Consider the following 16,085-nt stretch of genomic DNA (forward strand, 5'->3'; position numbering starts at 1 on the left):
AAAATCCATTAACTGTTCATACATGTACATACCAAGTCTGGTCACTTTATGTAAAACCCAACTGAAGGTATTCGAAACCATATGTGAGTTTGTTGCAGGCTTACCATCAACCTGTCCGAACAACAATGAACATCATTCTAACAACGAATTTTCCGTTGGTGAAAACTGGTTAAAATATAAAAAAAGATGCCGGTTAAAGACAAACAATTGTAAAAGAAGATGAGAAGAAAGTTAAACGAAGGCCTTTATTTGTATATAGGGTAATATAGAGTTATGCAACTTATTTATAAGATTGTCGTCAACTAGCTATTTATTGAAGCATTGAATCAAATGATGAAAGTATAAATGTTGTATTATTATTACTTCATTACTGATGTCAATTCATTTTTATGATTTTCATGTTATGTATGCTTGTTATTGTAATATGTTGTACCCCCTTTATATTTTAACAATTGTCCGGATTTCCGAATTTACTTACACTCTGTTGTCTTGTCGCTGTTTTTCCATTTCTTTTATGATTATTGCAGAAGTCTTGTAGTAAATGAATATGTTGATAATTACAATTTCAATTCATATATAAATTACATAAGTATACCTTGAATCGATGCTGTATAATCCGTTTATAAATTTGAAGTACACACGACTGTTAAATATGTCCGCCATTTTTACTGAAGGGTTACAGCGCAGTATTTATATTTATTAGATATTTATTCATTGGAGTAAACTTTTCCTGTATGAATTGTAAAGTTAAATTGTTTCAAGCATAAGTTTATTATTGATGTTTAATATAAATGTGCTCATGTTACAGATTACAATTACAATGCTGCGAGTGTACTATTTGATCCAATTGTTGCAATGACACTATTTCGCGGATGTTTGATAATATTATTTCTGCAGCATTAAGATATTTGTTTTATTATTAGATTGTTTAATTAAGTGTTAGAATAAGATGCAATTTGTCATTCTCGATCGATTGATGTATATATTATTATGATTGTCTTGCGAGACTTTTCATATTTACTTGTTTTATTGTACTCGAGCCTTGGCACCTTCTTCTCACCTGCAAATGTGGGCTGCAGCCCTACAGATCAATCGAAAGCCTTGCAGCATTGCTGCAGCATCTTGCGGGTATATAAGAAGTGTCAAGTTCGAGATTGGGACAGTTGACATTTCTGAAACTTGAACTATTTTCAACATCTTGAAAATAAACATGCGAGGTATGTTCTTTTGAAACGTATTATAATTAAATCAACATGCATTTTTTATTAAGTAAATGAACCTCGCATATAATTTAAACTAATATAAGAATAAATAATCATTATAATGACATTGAACTTAAAGTGACACTCTTATTCAAAATCAATACATACACATGTATAACAAACATATTTTTTGAGTGATAAACCTTGAACTACTTACTAAATAATGCATTTACGGTAAATATTATTTACTGATAACAAAACTGTAACCGTGTATTTATTAGCTGAAAACGCAAATATATTAAATGATTGGTGAATGCTAAAAGATTTACTGTGATTTACTATCGTCTTATAAGGAAGAAATACCGTGTATTCTGCACCTTTCTTTCCAATGAAACTTGGTTTCCTTCATAAAAACTATTGTCTTCGACATTTATCCATCCTTCTTGGTATATTTTAATATTTATATTTATTTTGGTAAATCTTATTTGGGAGTAAGAGTGCATCTTTAACTTTATTAAACTTTTGATCAAGTCGTCAACTGTCCACTGAACATGTCTTACTTGGTGTAAGCAGTGATCCACCACAGATATACCTTGGCTCACCAGGCACTAGGCCTTGTGTAAGCAGTGATCCACCACAGATACTTTGGCTCACCAGGCACTAGGCCTTGTGTAAGCAGTGATCCACCACAGATACCTTGGCTCACCAGGCACTAGGCCTGATGTAAGCAGTGATTCACCACAGATTTACCTTGGCTCACCAGGCACTAGGCCTGGTGTAAGCAGTGATTCACCACAGATATACTTTGGCTCACCAGGCACTAGGCCTTGAGTAAGCAGTGATTCACCACAGATATACTTTGGCTCACCAGGCACTAGGCCTGGTGTAAGCAGTGATTCACCACAGATATACTTTGGCTCACCAGGCACTAGGCCTGGTGTAAGCAGTGATTCACCACAGATATACCTTGGCTTACCAATGATTCACCACAGATATACCTTGGCTCACCAGGCACTAGGCCTTGTGTAAGCAATGATTCACCACAGATATACTTCGGCTCACCAGGCACTAGACTTGGTGTAAGCAGTGATCCACCACAGATATACCTTGGCTCACCAGGCACTAGGCCTGGTGTAAGCAGTGATCCACCACAGATATACCTTGGCTCACCAGGCACTAGGCCTGGTGTAAGCAGTGATTCACCACAGATATACCTTGGCTCACCAGGCACTAGGCCTGGTGTAAGCAGTGATTCACCACAGATATACCTTGGCTCACCAGGCACTAGGCCTGGTGAAAGCAGTGATCCACCACAGATATACCTTGGCTCACCAGGCACTAGGCCTTGTGTAAGCAGTATCCACCACAGATATACTTTGGCTCACCAGGCACTAGGCCTTGTGTAAGCAGTGATTCACCACAGATATACCTTGGCTCACCAGGCGCTAGGCCTGGTGTAAGCAGTGATTCACCACAGATATACCTTGGCTCACCAGGCACTAGGCCTGGTGTAAGCAGTGATTCACCACAGATATACCTTGGCTCACCAGGCACTAGGCCTGGGGTAAGCAGTGATTCACCACAGATATACCTTGGCTCACCGGGCACTAGGCCTGGTGTAAGCAGTGATTCACCACCGATATACCTTGGCTCACCGGGCACTAGGCCTTGTGTAAGCAGTGATTCACCACGGATATACCTTGGCTCACCAGGCACTAGGCCTTGTGTAAGCAGTGATTCACCACGGATATACCTTGGCTCACCAGGCACTAGGCCTTGTGTAAGCAGTGATTCACCAGATATACTTTGGCTCACCAGGCACTAGGCCTTGTGTAAGCAGTGATTCACCACAGATATACTTTGGCTCACCAGGCACTAGGCCTTGTGTAAGCAGTGATTCACCACAGATATACCTTGGCTCACCAGGCACTAGGCCTGGTGTAAGCAGTGATTCACCACAGATATACCTTGGCTCACCAAGCACTAGGCCTGGTGTAAGCAGTGATCCACCACAGATATACCTTGGCTCACCAGGCACTAGGCCTGGTGTAAGCAGTGATCCACCACAGATATACCTTGGCTCACCAGGCACTAGGCCTGGTGTAAGCAGTGATCCACCACAGATATACTTTGGCTCACCGAGTAAAATACTTGGTGTAAGCAGTGATCCACCACATATATTCGACAGTTAATAATCATTTAACTTTAAACGTATGAGACGGATGATACATTATTCATGTAAAAAATTCTTATTGATGTAATGCAACTTGTTAACATCAACCTAACTATAAAGGTTGCATTCCAAATAAGATGTACCACAATTAATATAATTGATTTATTTGACCGAAACAGATGAATAACCATCAAAAACATTGAATCTGATGAGGGAAACTGTGTTTAATTAAAAAGAGAGCTGTTTCTCAAACATTATGCCCCAACCTCCACCTCTGAGCGCAGTGTTTCCAGGAATATTGTAACATTTGAATGAAATATGCATGTACCAAAATCACAGCTGATATGTCATTGACATTGGATGCCTTTAAGGCAATTCTAAGATAGTTCAAGGGTAAAAGATACAGTTTTAATCATGTTCAGATGATGACTGATATTTGCAGATAAACATGTATCCCTTAGCAGCAGGGAGAAGGTAAATATGACGTAAATTTTAACGACCAACATGACTTGTGTACTTGGCCTTTGACTCTATGACATCACAACCAATAGGGGTCATATAGTGGTTAGGCACATCCTCCCAAGGTCTATTGCAGTCTTGACCTTTGACCCGATGACCCCTAAAATCAATATGGGTAATCTACAGGAAAGGCCCTACCTCCAGATGGAGTTTCATGAGTGCAGGTATTGTCTGTTTATTACTCAGACAACCATTTCAAATTCAAGGTCACTGTGACCTAAAACTTTGACCCGAAAACCCCGGAAATCAATAGGGGCCATCTGCTGGTCAGACCCATCATTCAGGTCAATTTTGACGACCAGATGCACCGGAATTGTTGAGTTATCATTTGGACAAGCTTATATCTATTGACGGACACACTTATCGACAATTGCAAGCAATATACTCCCTCTTCTTCGAATGGGGCATAAAAAGGTACAGAAAACACGGTATGTCTTCCTTATGAAACGATAGTTGATCATAGTTATTCTTTTAGCACTCACCAATCATTTAATATTTGTGCGTTTTCAGCTTTTAAATACATGGTAAAAATATTCTTATCAGAAATTAATAGTTCCCATAAATGCATTATTTAGTAAGAAGTTAAGGATTAATTATTATCTAACTTTGTCTCTGTAAAGCATAAAACATGGTGATCTAAGAAATTGTCCTTAATATATTCTTATTTATTTTTAATGCCTCTTATATTTTGGTGTAAAATGGAAAGACACCCATCTATCTTTTTGTAGACCAGGATGAGTTTCAATATCACCCGAACGAACACGTAGTATATGACACGTTAATAAATACATCAGATCGAGTTGCGTGAATAAATCCATTAGTAATACTGATCTAATGTAAGGGTGTGAATTCAATGAACTGTAATATTGATCAACGATCAGTATTGTTGCGAGTTTCAAAAGTACATTTCTTCCATGGGCCAATTCGTACTTGTGTAAGGACACTTTAAGTAACAGCATCATAGAAAATGCAAGGCAATGCATTGTCGAATTGGATTAAATGAAATAGTAGATTGAAAGAGTGTTGCTGCCTACAGCTATTATACATCAACAACAACTTTTAATACATTCAGGCGATAATGCCAATAGCATACAAACAGTTTACGAGCAAACAGGTAAAATTTAGCGAGCAGCATAAAAAATAAAATGTGAACAAAAAGATAAATGATTGTTAGTCAGTAGTAGTGAACTAATTTGCAATTAAAGGAAAATCTAGAATGCTTACATAAAACATTTTGTTCTTAACAATTTGATAGAACAAAAATTATTCACCAAAGTCTGAGTGTTTGTTTAACAGAAGTTAGATGGAGTAATATTTATCCAGTCGTGAATATCTTGAGCAAAAAAGTGTTTTTGTTTGTACTCAATGACTTGACACCCTCGTGCTATGTGGTACTACAACCAACTTTCTATGAATGAAAAGTATTATACATTTGTGAATGACATTCCAACCGTGGATATATAGTGAATTAGTTGCAGCAATTAATGTATGGTAAGTTGCAATATTTTGTATGATATAATTTATATGTAGACTGTCCAATTGGTAAGATTGAATAATGGTGTAATTTATTTTAAGTTCTTATGTTATTTGCATGGTATATATATTTTGCCGTATTGGTGGTTGTGTTAATGGTTTTTTCGCATAATAATTTTGTAAACTTGTGTATATTAGGCAAGTGGCAATAGTATGGTTTAAAGAATTGTTTACGTACATCCCGAAATTTTGGACATACTAAAAGAAAATAGTATTCCGATTCTACTTAGTTTTGCCTGCAGTGTGTATAAATTCTCTGTGTTCTTGGTATATTGTTACATCTCCCTGTTTCTATTTGTAGTGTGTGAGAACTGGTTCTAAATTTTGTTAATGCTTTTCGATATTTTTAACCAGGTTTTAAACAAAAACCGGGTTATTAGAATGAGGTTGTCATTGGGCAGGCGGGCGGGCGTCAAACATTGGTTTCTGTTCAATAAATTTAGTTAGCATTGAGATATATTGATGAAACTTGGTGGGTAGGTAGCTTATAGGAAGAGCTAGCTAAGGATTGCTTTTGAGGGGGTGGGGCTAAGGTCAAGGTCACTGTTACTAAAAATAGAAAAATGGTTTCTGCCCAATAACTTTAGTTAGCATTGATAGATATTGACGAAAGTTGGTGTGTAAGTTGCTTATGTGAAGAGCTAGCTTGGAATTGCTTTTGAGTGGGGAGGGGCTAAGGTCAAGGTCACTATTACTTAAAATAGAAAAATGGTCAAGGTCACTGTTACTTAAAATAGAAAAATGGTTTCTGCCCAATAACTTTAGTTAGCATTGACAGATATTGATGAAACTTGGTGTGTAGGTAGCTTATGTGAAGAGCTAGCTTGAGATTGCTTTTGAGGGGGGTGGGGCTAAGGTCAAGGTTGCCTGTTACTAAAAATAAAAAAATGGTTTCTGCCCAATAACTTTAGTTAGCATTGATAGATATTGACGAAAGTTGGTGTGTAAGTTGCTTATGTGAAGAGCTAGCTTGGAATTGCTTTTGAGTGGGCAGGGGCTAAGGTCAAGGTCACTATTACTTAAAATAGAAAAATGGTCAAGGTCACTGTTACTTAAAATAGAAAAATGGTTTCTGCCCAATAACTTTAGTTAGCATTGATAGATATTGACGAAAGTTGGTGTGTAAGTTGCTTATGTGAAGAGCTAGCTTGGAATTGCTTTTGAGTGGGGAGGGGCTAAGGTCAAGGTCACTATTACTTAAAATAGAAAAATGGTCAAGGTCACTGTTACTTAAAATAGAAAAATGGTTTCTGCCCAATAACTTTAGTTAGCATTGATAGATATTGACGAAAGTTGGTGTGTAAGTTGCTTATGTGAAGAGCTAGCTTGGAATTGCTTTTGAGTGGGGAGGGGCTAAGGTCAAGGTCACTATTACTTAAAATAGAAAAATGGTCAAGGTCACTGTTACTTAAAATAGAAAAATGGTTTCTGCCCAATAACTTTAGTTAGCATTGACAGATATTGATGAAACTTGGTGTGTAGGTAGCTTATGTGAAGAGCTAGCTTGAGATTGCTTTTGAGGGGGGAGGGGCTAAGGTCAAGGTTGCCTGTTACTAAAAATAGAAAAATGGTTTCTGCCCAATAGCTTTAGTTAGGATTGATAGATATTGACGAAAGTTGGTGTGTAGGTAGCTTATGTGAATAGTAGCTTGGGATTGCTATTGAGGGGTTGGGGCTAAGGTCAAGGTCACTGTTGCTTAAAATAGAAAAATGGTTTCTGCCCAATGACTTTAGTTAGCGTTGACCGATATTGATGAAACTTGGTGTGTAAGTTGCTTATGTGAAGAGCTAGCTTTGGATTGCTTTTGAGTGGGGAGGGGCTAAGGTCAAGGTCACTATTACTTAAAATAGAAAAATGGTCAAGGTCACTGTTACTTAAAATAGAAAAATGGTTTCTGCCCAATAACTTTAGTTAGCATTGATCGATATTGATGAAACTTGGTGTGTAGGTAGCTTATGTGAAGAGCTAGCTTGGGATTGCTTTTGAGGGGGGTGGGGCTAAGGTCAAGGTCGCCTGTTACTAAAAATAGAAAAATGGTTTCTGCCCAGTTAGCATTGATAGATATTGATGAAACTTAGTGTGTAGGTAGCTTATGTGAAGAGCTAGATTGGAATTGTGTTTGAGTGGGGAAGGGCTAGGGTCAAGGTCACTATTACTAAAAATAGAAAAATGGTTTCCGCCAACAGTAATTTTCAGTTACGTCTCGTTTTGATAAAAGTAAAGATAAAGTCATACAACAAATTAATTGGCTATAATTTCTGATTGCCCATAACAAAAACCTGGTTTCGTCGCATTGCAGTGCTTCTAGTTCAATATTAAGAAGTATTAATTTGAGATAATTTTTGTTGTACATGACATACCCATTAGAAAAGAATGAAAGAGATTGTATGTTTGGAGATTTTGTTCACATTTTACATAAAGGAATTTTTCAAACTCTGCCACTATAAATTATATTAAAGTCCATTTAAGGAAGTGTGAAATGGTTGTCTACACGAGGAACTTTGAATCCTGGTATTTGAGCCCAGCATGATTCTGAAACTCTGTCAATTGAAGGTTTCTGCAGGACAGAGCAGGCTTCCAGTCCTCTCCGACATGATGGTAGAAAACGGCTTGATACGATCAGTCGATTCATCCCATAGATCATTTGGGATGGTCATATCATACCTTAGATTGAATGGGAATGAACGATTCATCCTACATATCAGGTATTATTGGTCAAGTTATCACTTAGATTGGATGGGATGGTCAAATCATCCTAAAGATCGAACAGGAATGGACGATTCATCCCACACATTGGGCACAATTAGTTGATTCTAAGGTTCTAGTGGATGACCACGGAGAAGCTGCGTAAAGTGGTTATATTAAAAAATGCTACAAATACCTGTTACAGGAACATTCAAAAACTATGAATGTGTGTATGGAACTTTAAAAGAAAAGAAAAAATGAAGGTCAAAAATTAAAATATGTTTTGTACACGAATGTTATTACCCCAAAATTATCGTGGCTTGTTTTATTGTTAATTTTTAGAGTTTAATAGACTTTTTGAAATTTCATTTCATAAGATCAGAAAAAGTATGCACAGGTCTATTTCAGGAATGCCAGTTTCCATGCAGATGCCATTGACATTGTTGTGATGTGGCTCAAGAGGACTGCCCTCCTCCATCTGTTCATGGATTTTCCCTGAAAGCCATATGGACACTCCAGTCCCAGGACAAGGTCATAAAAAGAAATCATTATTTTAATATTTTTTGTAAAAATGAAAACTCCAACAATATTAACACTTAAAATTTAATGACGTTGTGGTAGATGAATTGATGCATTCATGCACAGGTTCTTTAATTAAATTTAAAAACGAAAATCAACAAAAATGTCAAAAATCAGTTACAAATATAATTGATAGTATAAATTGTATTTTAATTATAACTTATGTATTTTTATATCATTCCACACAGAGACCCATAATGTTTTACAGCTGTTCTTGCCAATCCCGAAACAGACCAGGAAACCAGAAGCCATTGATAATGACAGGGAACCCAGGGGGCCATCGAAAAGGACCGGGAAACAAGAAGCCATTGATACTGACAGCAAAACCAGGGGGCCATTGATACTGACAGGGAAACCAGGGGGCCATTGGTACTGACAGAGAAACCAGGAGACCATTGATACTGACAGGGAAACCAGGAGACCATTGATACTGACAGGGAAACCAGGGGGCATTGATATTAACAGCAAAACCAGGGGGCCATTGATACTGACAGGGAAACCAGGAGGCCATTGATACTGACAGGGAAACCAGGAGGCCATTGATACTAACAGCAAAACCAGGGGGCCATTGATACTGACAGGGAAACCAGGAGACCATTGATACTGAGAGCAAAACCAGGGGGCCATTGATACTGACAGCAAAACCAGGGGGCCATTGATACTGAAAGGGAAACCAGGAGGCCATTGGTATTGACAGGGAAACCAGGATACCATTGATACTAACAGGGAAACCAGGGGGCCATTGATACTGACAGGGAAACCAGGAGACCATTGATACTGACAGGGAAACCAGGAGACCATTGATACTAACAGGGAAACCAGGAGGCCATTGATACTGACAGGGAAACCAGGAGACCATTGATACTGACAGGGAACCAGTAGACCATTGATACTGACAGGGAAACCAGGGGGCCATTGATACTGACAGGGAAACCAGGAGACCAGTGATACTGACAGGGAAACCAGGAGACCATTGATACTGACAGTGAAACCAGGTGACCATTGATACTGACAGAGAAACCAGCGGGCCATTGATACTGACAGGGAAACAAGGGGGCCATTGATACTGACATGGAAACCAGGAGACCATTGATAATGACAGGGAAACCAGGAGACCATTGATACTGACAGGGAAACCAGGAGACCATTGATAATGACAGGGAAACAAAAGGGCCATTGATAGTGACATGGAAACCAGGAGACCATTGATAATGACAGGGAAACAAAGAGGCCAGTGATACTGACAGGGAAACCAAGGGGCCATTGATATTAACTGGGAAACCAGGGGGCCATTGATAGTGACAGGGAAACCAGGAGACCATTGATATTGACAGGGAAACCAGGAGACCATTGATACTGACAGGGAAACCAGGAGACCATTGATAATGACAGGGAAACAAAGGGGCCATTGATAGTGACAGGGAAACCAGGAGACCATTGATAATGACAGGGAAACAAAGGGGCCATTGATACTGACATGGAAACCAAGGGGCCATTGATAATGGCACGGAAACCAGGAGACCATTGATACTGACAGGGAAACCAGGAGACCATTGATAATGACAGGGAAACGAGGAGACCATTGATATTGACAGGGAAACCAGGAGACCATTGATACTGACAGGGAAACCAGGAGACCATTGATAATGACAGGGAAACAAAGGGGCCATTGATAGTGACAGGGAAACCAGGAGACCATTGATAATGACAGGGAAACAAAGGGGCCATTGATACTGACAGGGAAACCAAGGGGCCATTGATATTGGCAGGGAAACCAGGAAACCATTGATACTGACAGGGAAACCAGGAGACCATTGATAATGACAGGGAAACGAAGGGGCCATTGATTGTGACAGGGAAACCAAGGGGCCATGGATACTGACAGGGAAACCAGGAGACCATTGATACTGACAGGGAAACCAGGAGACCATTGATACTGACAGGGAAACCAGGAGACCATTGATTATGACAGGGAAACAAAGGGGCCATTGATACTGACAGGGAAACCAGGAGATCATTGATAATGACAGGGAAACAAAGGGGCCACTGATACTGACAGGGAAACCAAGGGGCCATTGATAATGGCAGGGAAACCAGGAGACCATTGATACTGACAGGGAAACCAGGAGACCATTGATAATGACCAGGAAATGAAGGGGCCATTGATACTGACAGGGAAACCAAGGGGCCATTGATACTTACAGGGAAACCAGGAGACCATTGATACTGACAGGGAAACCAGGAGAACATTGATACTAACAGGGAAACCAGGGGGCCATTGATACTGACAGGGAAACCAGGAGACCATTGATACTGACAGGGAAACAAAGGGGCCATTGATAGTGACAGGGAAACCAAGGGGCCATTGATACTTACAGGGAAACCAGGATGCCATTGATAGTGACAGGGAAACCAGGATGTCATTGATACTGACAGGGAAACCAGGGGGCCATTGATAGTGACAGGGAAACCAGGATGCCATTGATAATGACAGGGAAACAAAGGGGCCATTGATAATGACAGGGAAACAAAGGGGCCATTTATACTGACAGGGAAACAAAGGGGCCATTGAAACTGACAGGATAAACCATGGGGTCATTGGTAATTACATGGAAACCAGGGTACCATTGGTAGTAACAGGGAAACCCAGGGGGCTATTGATCCTGACAGGAAAAAACAGGGGGGCATTGATAGTTACATGGTAAACCAGGGGGCAATTTAAAGTCCAATGAAAATATAGTTTGTATTTAAATGTACATTTCTGCCATGGCTTTTGGGGTTTTATGGTAAATAAATCTTAAATCACGATGAATCTGGCTTATATTTTAATAACGATAGGGTGATTCAAGAATGCTTATTTAAAGTCGACGGCCATTTATGTAATTTGAGGCAGCCTAATTTATATTTCAGAAGCACAACTTCAGTCCTGATTAACATATAAAAGTGCATGATCCTGGCTTCCTGGTCAATTTGAACATCAGACGGTGGCGTCGATTCTGTTCAAACGTTGTATTTTAATCAATGACATGTCTTTAGAACAAATGAAACCAGGTTATTACGACACTTTACAAATGTGAGGTTTCAAAGTTGTTGTTTTTTTAGATCTGCAAGACACAAGACTGCATGCCCTTTAATTATATCATAAGTCAAGACAGATGGCGCCAAGCTTTACACGAAACAGCCGTTGCACAACTTCATAATCTTGATGTCAAGTTAAGTGAGTCTGGCTTCGATTCTTTTGGAACCTGATACCTTCGACACAGAATTTGGCGACGGACTATCAGACTGTACATAGTTGGTAAAAAAAAAAAGCGTCCACAATGTGGTAGTACAGCTAGGTCACCATGACTCAAATCAAACCAACCAAAAAATTGAGACTTGTTAAGCATGCATCAAGAAGAGGGATCAGATTGGAGGTGCATGGTAAATTACATGTACATATAGTAACAGTTTTGAAGTGAATTCACTTAATTAAGTGTGAACTCCTACATACTCCTGTCGGCAGACGTTCGACAGTGCATTCCAGACAGTGCAATCCAATCTGACGCTTGTATTTTAAACAAGAGCCCACTGTGGTTCAACCTGGAAACAGACTATGCTCCCCTGAGCCTGAACCCCTTCCTAGTGATTAGCACAACATCCGATAGTTTGTGGCGAGAAACGACACGTTCCCACTGTGCCACTTGATGATGAATCCAGGCGGGAGAAGGGTGCTCTCGTTCTTTTCCATTGTCTTGCATTGGGGACATTAACAGTGCAAACCCGCAGCCTCATCCTGACTTGACGCCACCGCAGCCTCATCCTCACTTACCGCCACGGCAGCCTCATCCTCACTTACCGCCACCGCAGCCTCATCCTCACTCCATTTTAACCCAAAATACATATATAATATATATAAAATTAAACTTCTTAATCAGGTTTTTACAAAGGGAAAACAAGTAATTAGAATGACTTGCATCATTGTTCAGGCCATCATTGGCAACCATGGTACTTTTTTTTCATTACACTTCATACATACTATTGGACATTTCACTGACAAAATCTAGTTTTAATAAAGAGACAATTCTTTTTCCAATGAATTTACACTTCAACATTGTTAAATAACTTTACAGTGTCAGTAGCCTCTGAAGCCGTGTGGCCTTAACTATTGCCAAACATTATTGCTTAGTGTTTATTGGGAGTATTCGAAGAAGTGTGTGGTAGGCAGACTGGTGGGAGGGTAGCATTAAAGTCAATGTTTGTATCGAATAATTTAAGGTAGGTCTGACATATAGTTACCAAACTTGGTATATACATGTAGGAATATTTATTGAGACCTTTCATGAGATTGCGTTTGTTGCCCCTATGATAAAGGTCAAGGTCAAAGCTACTATGAATAGAAAAATGGTTGGTATTGAATAACTTAAGTAAGGATCGACATATATTTCGACTGAACTTGGTATACAGTATATGAAGAGTTCATAGAGAAGATTTGGTTTTGAGTCTCGAGAGTTATGGTCTAGGTTTAGGTCACTGTTGCTAAAAATAGAAATATGGTTAGTACTGAATAACTTAAGGGTTGACATAGTGTGACCAAACTTGGTATACAGGACAAGTTAATGGAGAGCTTTCAATGTATTGCTTTTTGGCCCCCAAGGGTCAAGGTCACTGTTACTCAAAAAATGATTGCTGTTTGGAACTGCATTATTAAACTTTAGTTATGGTTGACATACTGTGACCAAAATTGATATGTAGGATAAGTATTGAGGACTTACATGGGATTGTGTTTGGTGTCACTGTTACAATGACTAGAAGAAAGAATCGGAAACTGAATCTCTTCTGCCAATCATTAAAACCCTGTTTTGTCACATCGCGATTTCTGTTTACCTTTCATTTTATTTATTTTAAATCGGGCGAATACATTAAGTGTTTTATTTCAAAACAATTTCAAAACCAAGTCAGGCTGTAACACCAACTTTGTATGGTATATTATTATGTTTGATTTCATTATTTCCTGTGATTTATTGAAATATAACAATTTATTATACCTTGCAAGACACAGTTTGCTTATGGTTTGAAACAGTGAGTTTATCAAAATATAATTACTCTGTTTTCTCATATTTGACTCATTTCAATGTACAAATTGTAACATTAATGCATACAATGCCGGTAAAATTGTAATAATGATGAAGGCATTACGATGAAACATTTAAGATAATAAACTTTACATGTTTGTGTGGTTTATTTTATTATTATTAAGATTTTACTACACTATTTATAATAGGCTATTGTATCACTTAATGATCCATAATAATATGTTTATTTGTATGTTTCTTTATCACAATTCCCTTCTCTACCTCCCTCCCTGTCTCTACCTCACTCCCTCTCTCTCTACCTCACTCACTCCCTCTCTCTCTCTACCTCACTCCCTTCCTCTCTCTCTACCTCTCTCCCTCGCGCTCTACCTCTCTCTCTACCTCCCTCCCTATCTCTCTACCTCCCTCCCTCACTCCCACCCTCCTCTCTCTACCTCCCTCTCTCTCTCTACCTCCCTCCCTCACTCACTCCCTCCCGCTCTCTCTCTGTATACTGTTTGGAGTTGATTATCCAGTTAGCTAAACCTGCGTTAGGTATCAATACATATTTGAGGCTGATTCATATTTATCCATGTCATTTTTCAGTGTCAGCTGTCTGGGCTTGTTTGGACCTTAGTCAGTCACGCAGACGTCCTGATGTATAATATCGGTTCCACAACAGTTGGCTTCTACACGGACATTGATGGGGAGTTCGGCATCTGTTTTGATATTGTGTACAGTATACATGAACTTTGAGATTTAATATCTTATAATATTTATAAGTTTTTCAATTCATGTGAAAGAGAATCACAACTTGAAGCTGCTTTTATTTACAAAGTGCTCTCTTATAATCAAACTGTAGATTGTAACCACGAAAGCTTAATTGAAACATATTCCTTATTTTAGACAATTATTCAATCATTAGAAAATGCCTTCATTTATTTGCTAGTTTATACACTGTTCAATTGTAATAACATGACACTTGAAAATATAGTTTGTATTTAAATGTACATTTCTGCCATGGCTTTTGGGGTTTTATGGTAAATAAATCTTAAATCACGATGAATCTGGCTTATATTTTAATAACGATAGGGTGATTCAAGAATGCTTATTTAAAGTCGACGGCCATTTATGTAATTTGAGGCAGCCTAATTTATATTTCAGAAGCACAACTTCAGTCCTGATTAACATGTAAAAGTGCATGATCCTGGCTTCCTGGTCAATTTGAACATCAGACGGTGGCGTCGATTCTGTTCAAACGTTGTCTTTTAATCAATGGCATGTCTTTAGAACAAATGAAACCAGGTTATTACGACACTTTACAAATGTGAGGTTTCAAAGTTGTTTTTTTTTTAGATCTGCAAGACACAAGACTGCATGCCCTTTAATTATATCATAAGTCAAGACAGATGGCGCCAAGCTTTACACGAAACAGCCGTTGCACAACTTCATAATCTTGATGTCAAGTTAAGTGACTCTGGCTTCGATTCTTTTGGAACCTGATACCTTCGACACAGAATTTGGCGACGGACTATCAGACTGTACATAGTTGGTAAAAAAAAAAGCGTCCACAATGTGGTAGTACAGCTAGGTCACCATGACTCAAATCAAACCAACCAAAAAAATGAGACTTGTTAAGCATGCATCAAGAAGAGGGATCAGATTGGAGGTGCATGGTAAATTACATGTACATATAGTAACAGTTTTGAAGTGAATTCACTTAATTAAGTGTGAACTCCTACATACTCCTGTCGGCAGACGTTCGACAGTGCATTCCAGACAGTGCAATCCAATCTGACGCTTGTATTTTAAACAAGAGCCCACTGTGGTTCGACCTGGAAACAGACTATGCTCCCCTGAGCCTGAACCCCTTCCTAGTGATTAGCACAACATCCGATAGTTTGTGGCGAGAAACGACACGTTCCCACTGTGCCACTTGATGATGAATCCAGGCGGGAGAAGGGTGCTCTCGTTCTTTTCCATTGTCTTGCATTGGGGACATTAACAGTGCAAACCCGCAGCCTCATCCTGACTTGACGCCACTGCAGCCTCATCCTCACTTACCGCCACGGCAGCCTCATCCTCACTTACCGCCACCGCAGCCTCATCCTCACTTACTACCACCGCAGTCTCATCCTCACTTACCGCCACCGCAGCCTCATCCTCACTTACCGCCACCGCAGCCTCATCCTCACTTACCACCACCGCAGTCTCATCCTCATTTTTCCGCCACCGCAGCCTCATCCTCACCCTTCGCTTCGGCAGTCTCATCCTCACTCTCCACCACAGCAACCTCATCATTTCCCTTCGCTTCGGCAGTCTCATCCTCACTCTCCGTC

General features: G+C 39.4%; 2 protein-coding genes across 2 annotated transcripts; one reads left to right on the forward strand and one right to left on the reverse strand.

The window, feature by feature from the left end:
* The first annotated feature begins 1,210 nt into the window (after positions 1 to 1,210).
* Positions 1,211 to 9,068, forward strand: LOC128210811 (splicing factor 3A subunit 2-like). Its single transcript, XM_052915163.1, has 4 exons — positions 1,211 to 1,217; positions 2,268 to 2,558; positions 3,021 to 3,358; positions 8,901 to 9,068. The coding sequence occupies exons 1-4, from the start codon at positions 1,211 to 1,213 to the stop codon at positions 9,066 to 9,068; spliced, it is 804 nt and encodes a 267-aa protein (XP_052771123.1).
* A 3,372-nt stretch (positions 9,069 to 12,440) lies between these two features.
* Positions 12,441 to 16,071, reverse strand: LOC128210812 (uncharacterized). The gene is made up of 3 exons (XM_052915164.1): positions 15,762 to 16,071; positions 14,220 to 14,292; positions 12,441 to 12,552 (listed from the first exon to the last, which is right to left on the reverse strand). Exons 1-3 carry the CDS (start codon positions 16,069 to 16,071, stop codon positions 12,441 to 12,443), a joined length of 495 nt encoding a protein of 164 aa, XP_052771124.1.
* Positions 16,072 to 16,085: the final 14 nt, after the last annotated feature.

The sequence above is a fragment of the Mya arenaria genome, chromosome 12 (genome assembly GCF_026914265.1).
Source record: "Mya arenaria isolate MELC-2E11 chromosome 12, ASM2691426v1".
Lineage (NCBI taxonomy): Eukaryota > Metazoa > Mollusca > Bivalvia > Myida > Myidae > Mya > Mya arenaria.

Bases quoted from the DNA above. Each gene is read 5' to 3' on its own strand.
- LOC128210811 (XM_052915163.1), top strand. The intron at 2,559-3,020 runs GTATCCACCACA...TTGGCTCACCAG, and splicing joins CACTAGGCCTTGTGTAAGCA to GCACTAGGCCTTGTGTAAGC. The intron at 3,359-8,900 runs GTAAGCAGTGAT...AATGTTTTACAG, and splicing joins CACCGAGTAAAATACTTGGT to CTGTTCTTGCCAATCCCGAA.
- LOC128210812 (XM_052915164.1), bottom strand. From the start codon at position 16,071: ATGAGACTGCCGAAGCGAAGGGAAATGATGAGGTTGCTGTGGTGGAGA. The intron at 14,293-15,761 runs GTTTGCACTGTT...TACCTAACGCAG, and splicing joins AAGTCAGGATGAGGCTGCGG to GTTTAGCTAACTGGATAATC. The intron at 12,553-14,219 runs GTAGAGAGAGAG...GTTAAAATGGAG, and splicing joins GGAGTGAGTGAGGGAGGGAG to TGAGGATGAGGCTGCGGTGG.